Source organism: Hypanus sabinus, unplaced genomic scaffold (genome assembly GCF_030144855.1).
Source record: "Hypanus sabinus isolate sHypSab1 unplaced genomic scaffold, sHypSab1.hap1 scaffold_677, whole genome shotgun sequence".
Lineage (NCBI taxonomy): Eukaryota > Metazoa > Chordata > Chondrichthyes > Myliobatiformes > Dasyatidae > Hypanus > Hypanus sabinus.
The window spans coordinates 86,804-93,812 of NW_026781530.1; the positions used below are offsets into that span (position 1 = coordinate 86,804).

At 52.5% G+C, this 7,009-nt stretch overlaps 1 protein-coding gene across 1 annotated transcript in view; it reads left to right on the forward strand.

The window, feature by feature from the left end:
• Positions 1-4,456, forward strand: part of LOC132389848 (murinoglobulin-2-like) — an 87,722-nt gene extending 83,266 nt beyond the window's left edge. The window contains exon 14 of the mRNA XM_059962410.1: positions 4,354-4,456. Coding sequence (XP_059818393.1) covers positions 4,354-4,376 — 23 coding nt within the window. The 3' untranslated portion in view covers positions 4,377-4,456. The remainder of the gene's footprint in view (positions 1-4,353) is intronic.
• The last annotated feature ends 2,553 nt before the right edge of the window (positions 4,457-7,009 follow it).

A 7,009-nucleotide genomic window follows, 5' to 3' on the forward strand; every position in this document is an offset into this window, starting at 1 on the left:
AGAGAGGGTGCAGAGGAGATTCACCGGGATGCTGTCTGGATTAGAGAGGGTGCGGAGGAGATTCACCGTGACGCTGCCTGGATTAGAGAGGGTGCGGAGGAGATTCACCGGGACGCTGCCTGGATTAGAGAGGGTGCAGAGGAGATTCACCGGGACGCTGCCTGGATTAGAGAGGGTGCAGAGGAGATTCACCGGGACGCTGCCTGGATCAGAGAGGGTGCAGAGGAGATTCACCGGGACGCTGCCTGGATTAGAGAGGGTGCAGAGGAGATTCACCGGGACGCTGCCTTGATTAGAGAGGGTGCAGAGGAGATTCACCGGGACGCTGTCTGGATTAGAGAGGGTATTTTATGAGGGGAGGCTGAGTGAGATTGGGCTTTTCTCTTTGGAGCAAAGGAGGATGAGAGGTGACCTGATAGAGGCGTACAAGATGGTAAGCGGCTTCGACGAGTGGAGAGCTGCTGAGTCATTTTGCCGAGGGGGGGGGGGAATATGGCTAACACGAGGTCATAATTTCTCGGTGGTTGGAGGAAAATATCGGGGGGTTGTTTTACACAGAGAGGGTGTGTGGAACGCCCTGTCAGGGGTGGTGGTAGTGGCAGGTACATTCGGGACTTGTAAGAGACTATTGGATAGACGTGCCAGACACCTGGTATGCTTTAGTGACATACTCCTTCGATTCTGCCAAAACCCGTGGAAAGGTTGGCTTGAGAAGCCAACGGAATCATAATATCCAGTTTTTCCAGTTTCACTTATTTTGGGTCATTGCGTCTTACAAAGAAAACCTTCGTTTCATGGTTAAGGATCTCAGGCCTTCTCTGTGTAATGAGGTCGATTTTCCGGCGGGGGCGGAGTTCTGGTCCTACAGACAACAGATTTGCCCGTGGGGGAGCCAGTTTCTTCAACAAACTGACAGGGTAACCCAAGTCCCTTGAAAGCCAGGAAATTCATCAGAACCCCTACAGCCGGCAGGACAGCAGCCGAGTTGGCGTGAGCTAAACGTGGCCACGGTCGCCCACACAGGCTTTCAGCTCGTCGGTCATCCTTCGACCAAACTATTAAGGTCAAATAAAAAGCACGAAATGCTGGCAGAACTCGGCAGGCCAGACGGCGTCTGCGGGAGGAGGGAGTGACGACGTTTCGGGCCGAAACCCTTCATCAGGAGTGAAGTGACGTGGGATGGTCGAGGGGGCGGGGAGATAAGAAGTTGGGGGAGGGATGTGATAGGCTGGAGGGAAATGGGCTGGGGGGGGGGGAGAAGGTGGAGAATTATGGGAAATAAAAGAGAAAGAAAAGTAGGGCTGGGGGGAGATTATAATGAGGGGGGAAAAGAGAGAGAAAGAGAACCAGACTGAAATTATAGATAGGGATGGGGGTAAGAGGGTGGGCAGGGGTATCAATGGAGGTCAGTGAGTTGGATGTTCATGCCAGCAGGAAGGAGGCTGCCAAGGCAGGAGATAAGGTATTGCTCCATCGACCTGCGTGTGGATAAATTAAGGGTAGATGCCTGTCCCTATCCAGTACATTAACTTAAGGCTGTTAACAGTTTGTTGATGGTCTGAAAATTGAGGTCTAACGAGTTGCTGTTTGGGTGAGATGCTGCAATCTCCGATAGAGCAGCCACAGTACTTGCAACGGCCTCTGATCCGGATCCTTCTACCAGCTGTGAGCTACACAGACGTTTCAGACCTGAGGATCTTCGACGTTTTGGCAGGGGCTCACACAAGTACTCAGTGATTTTATCCACACGGATGCGGCCGATCGTCCTCGTGGCCAGTGCTCTGATAAGTGGATTGGGAACTTCACAGTCCTTAACAGAAGTGTGGACGGCCCGAATTGCCGCATCTGGTTTGCCCCCTTGCACGGTTCATTAGGTAGAGGTGCAACCCCAAACTGTCCGCCCACACACAGTGTACGACGTCGGGAAAGAGGGTACCGACATCTTTGACGCAAAGTGATTGGCGCACGGCTTTCTTCACTGCTGAGTTCTTGGTGGTTGCGAGATATTTGGTCAGCCATGGTGAGCCTGGTCCCCTCCACCGAGGCCCGAGTCTCCCTCGGTCCCAGTTCTTCATCAGGGACAGTATCTCCGGGCTGAACCGTGGGGTGCAGTCACCTTTAGGCTGGCCGTCGGCCTCTCCATAGGCCTGGCACACCTGCGAACAGAGGCTTTGGAGAGTTGTAGTTAAGTATTTCCCCATCTCCTCCCTCAAGGTACGCACATCCGATTGGGCAGGTAACCTTTCAGGGAGCAGTGGCGCAAGGTCGGGGTCCTCATAGATCACCCTGTCTTACTTGATGGCTTGATTCCCATCTGGAACAGGGCAAAACCTTCAACCAGGCCAGTCCAGTTTTCTGTGTAAGTTTGGTCAATTTATCAATCAAGGTACCACTGGCTCTTCCCGCGATGCTGGCCGATGGGTGCAGGGTTAGGGTTAGGGTTAACCCAATCAAGGTACCACTGGCTCTTCCCGCGATGCTGGCCGATGGGTGCAGGGGAGCTGTTGTTTTACAGCAAGCCCTTTACAGACTTCCTGGTTTATCTTGGCGACAGAAAGGTGGCCCATCGGCCGAGCTTATTATTTCTGGAAGTCCGTAGCGAGGGATTATTTATTTTCGCAATATTCTCACAACAGTCATAGCGGTATTATTAGTCTTTAATCCATCTGCTAAATACATCTACTATCACCAAGCAATACCTGTAACAACGCGCTCTCGGTAGTTCGACACAAGCAAGTTGCAGCCAAAGGTCCACCGGGCTAGGGGGCGAGTTCCGGAAACGCAAGGCATCCCCGTTCCAGCGTTCATTTTTCTCAACCACGCTTTGGCTCGTCTTTTCAGCCGCCTGCTGGAAATCAGGGTGCCGCCAAGATTGTAATAACGTATTAACCATTCCCTCCCTGCCCGGGCGCGTACAGTTCTGTACATAATCTATCAAAATGGATAAGAACACAGACCCGTCCCGCAGGGGTCGCCCATAAGCTGGTCTGAGGTTCAAGGTGGCAACCCAGTTGGGACCACAGTTTGCGCTCTCCTTCAGGAGCGTCCCCCTGTTAGGGACGTATTTCCCCCCCCCCCCCCATGTCTGGCACACCCGCCCTTCGATCTTGTCTTTCGGAGCTTTCTGGGTCCCCGAGGGGACTAAAAGTGTCGGATTCAAGGCTTAGCTGCTGTATTATCTCATCGGATTCCCCAGTATGGGCCGCACATTTACTCGCAGCGAAAGCTCGAGGTAGCCGCTGATGGGGTGGCCAGGGGAATTGGGGGTCAGGAACCCCCTGGTCAGTGCCTAACGGGAGTCTGTCGCCAGGGCGCTGCCAGACACTCTTCAAAGCAGAGCACCCGCGAGCCGCGAGTTAATTTTAACCCCTTACTTACAAGAGTCCAGGAATCATTTCTTACGTCCCCCCCCCCCCCCCCAATATCCCTAAAACTTCATCAACAGGAAAACGGAGAGTTGAGATTAGCAAAGCGTAATATTTTGGCACCACACCCAGGGTCGAAAGACCCCGTGCTGTGTTGCAATGTTTGAACACAGGGCCTGTGTTAAAAACGCCCCCCTGACACCCCTCCTCTCCCCCGTACTTTTCTCCGCTCACCAAGAAATGACGCCCTCTCTTACTAGCCATTTTCACCCTCCCTCGGGAAAATGCCTCTGGCTGTCCAGTCTTAAAAATACCCCCCCTGGTACGCTGCGTACAGAGGGAGGTTTTGGAGGGTGCTGCTGGCTCTCGAGGGCCAGAGTTATAGCGAGGGGGTAGGTAGCGTAGGATCTTAATCCTTGGAGAGCAGAAGACCGAGACACGGCCTTGCAGGTGCCTAGTAAATTATGAGGGCCGTCGACAAGGTGGACACGTGCAGGGAATGGGATGGGTTTTCCAAAGGGAGCACAGTTTTCAGGAGCGAAGGGGGAAGATTTAAAAAGGGACTCGAGGGAAATGGTTTTCACCCAGAGGGTGGTGAGAATATGGAATGGAGTGAGGGTAGATTAGCAACGTTCAAAAGGCCTTTCCATAGAAGTGGGGGGGGGGTGTTTAGAGATTAAAGGTGATCTTTGTCACCAGTACGTCAAACAGAGGGTGAAGTGTGTCAGAGTGAGGATTGTGCTGGGAGCCTAGCATGGTCACAACCTGTGGTAAGAGTCAGCTTTGATCTTTAAACCTCTCCCCAGTGAAAGGCCTTTGGACTGCGGGAGGAAACTGGAAACCGCGGTGGGGGGGGGGGGGGAGAGAGGGGTGAACACACGGACCGTTTACGGAGACGGGGGTTAAATCAAACCTCGACCGGAGATTGCTGGCCGTGGGACCAGGTAGGCCATCTTGTCTGACTCGGTTCCTTTGATTCCTTTCGCAGGGGAGGGACCCACCGCGACTTGAAAAGGACTTTTCGCCACCAGGGTTAAGAACAACGTTTCGGCATCTTGTAATCACTTAAAATAAATAAATTTCTTAATCCATCAGTGTCACACTGCATCTCCGGACCCAAGCACAGGGTCACACGGAGACCCGGAAGGGTTAAACAAAAATAGGGATTTTATCGGCCAGAGAGAGAAAACAAGGTCTTGGATAACTCGGGCAGGACCAGGGCGACCGAGTCCCTGAGGCAGGAATGATTCGAGAAAGCTGATGAAACCCGAGGCTGATTACAAGTTTACACGTAACTGCTTCTCATAAGGGACAAAAGACCAGGATGCTTAAGTGGGCATCTGCAGGGTTCCAGGGGATGAAGGGGACATATCCGGGGGCAGTCAAAACTTAAAACTAGAGTAGATCTGAGGATGACACTTTAAAAAAAAAAACCCCGAGGTGCAACAGTACATCATTTAATCCTAATTAACAAAACACAGAGGGGAGCCCGAAGCTCTCGGGACACTGGACCGATAACAGGCCCCCACTCCCATCGGCCGACGCCTGATTGCCCAGGAGTACACGACGGGAATCTGAGATATTCCTGGCAGGAAATACGCACCGTCCCTCTGGACCACATCCTTCCCAGCCCAACAAGAACTGCAGCTTCCCCTCAGTCTCCATGGAGTAAGCAGTCCGTGGACTGCTCTGCCCGTCATCTTTGGTAGGGGCCGTGGGATGATGGGAGTCGGGGTCAGGGAGCGACAAATTAAAGGTTTCACTTTGGATGCAAAGGAGGGATGAATTCTCACAGAATGGGAGAGTTGTAACTTGTGTAACACTGGCCCAACAGGCTGGTATCTGTCCAGGGGAAAAGGGGATCCGGCCACTCACCAACCCCACCTCCCGTACACGCAGGTGCTGTGAGAATCGAGGTTACGCCACGCGTACACACACCATATCAAACTCACACCAAATACCGTTACGGAATACACTTCAAGGCGTTTACTAAAACTAAAAGAGTACTAGGTAATTCAGTATATATGAAAGAAATAGTAAAAGGCGCCAAACTTATCAGAGTTCATTCAGTTCAGTGCACATCGTTGGAGCTCAGCCATCGGACCATTCGGCCCCTCGTCGCTTGCCTCCGACCTCCACGTCCTCGCACCTGGGACCACCCAGCAGGGCAGCGCACGCCCACCTTCCTCGGCGTCTCCTTCCCACCTCCCCCGAAAACCCGCGGAACCCCCCCCCCCCCAAGCTCCCAGCCTCACCAGACAAAATAACATTCCCCATTAGCCAACGAAAGAATACAATCCCCATATCAGCAAGTCTAAAGCTAAACAACTGCGAGAGGAACACTTATCAGGCAAAGAAGCGTTCCTGCTCTTAACAAACCAAAGCAGCCATTCTGAGTCACATAGACAGGACATTGTACATTTGTATTTTACCAGGTTCATTGTCCTAATGACTTAGAAACATAGAAAGCCTACAGCATAATACAGGCCCTTCGGCCCACAAAGCTGTGCCGAGCATATCCCTACCTTAGAAATTACGAGGCTTACCCATAGCCCTCTATTTTACTGAACTCCATGTACCTATCCAAAAGTCTTTTCAAAGACCCTATCGTATCTGCCTCCACCACCGTCACCGGCAGCCCATTCCACACACTCACCACTCTCTGAGTGCAAAACTCACCCCTGACATCCCCTCTGTACCTGCTCCCCATCACCTTAAACCTGTGTCCTCTTGTGGCAACCATTTCAGCCCTGGGGAAAAAGCCTCTGACTATCCACACCATCAATGCCTCTCATCATCTTGTACCCCTCTATCGGGTCACCTCTCACCCTCCGTCGCTCCGAGGAGAAAAGGCCGAGTTCACTCAACCTATTCTCACAGGGCACGCTCCCCAATCCAGGCAACATCCTTGTAAATCTCCTCCGCACCCTTTCTATGGTTTCCACGTCCTTCCTGTAGTGAGGCGACCGGAACTGAGCACAGTACTCCAAGTGGGGTCTGACCAGGGTCCTATAGAGCTGTAACATTACCTCTCGGCACCTAAACTCAATCCAGGCAACATCCTTGTAAATCTCCGCTCCCTTTCTATGGTTTCCACGTCCTTCCTGTAGTGAGGCGACCAGAACTGAGCACAGTACTCCAAGTGGGGTCTGACCAGGGTCCTATAGAGCTGTAACATTACCTCTCGGCACCTAAACTCAATCCAGGCAACATCCTTGTAAATCTCCGCTCCCTTTCTATGGCTTCCACGTCCTTCCTGTAGTGAGGCGACCAGAACTGAGCACAGTACTCCAAGTGGGGTCTGACCAGGGTCCTATAGAGCTGTAACATTACCTCTCGGCTCCTAAACTCAATCCCACGATCGATGAAGGACAACACACCGTCCGCCTTCTTAACCACAGAGTCAACCTGCGCAGCTGCTTTGAGCGTCCTCCCACTTCCTCCAAACCAAGGGTGTAGCCATGGGCCCCCGCATGGGTCCCAGTTATGCCTGCCTTTTTGTTGGCTTTGTGGAACAGTCCGTGTTCCAAGTCTATACCGGTATCCGTCCCCCTTTCCCTTCGCTACGTGGACGACTGCATTGGCACTGTATCCTGCATGCACGCTGAGCTCGTCGACTTCATTCACTTTGCCCCCACTTTCAC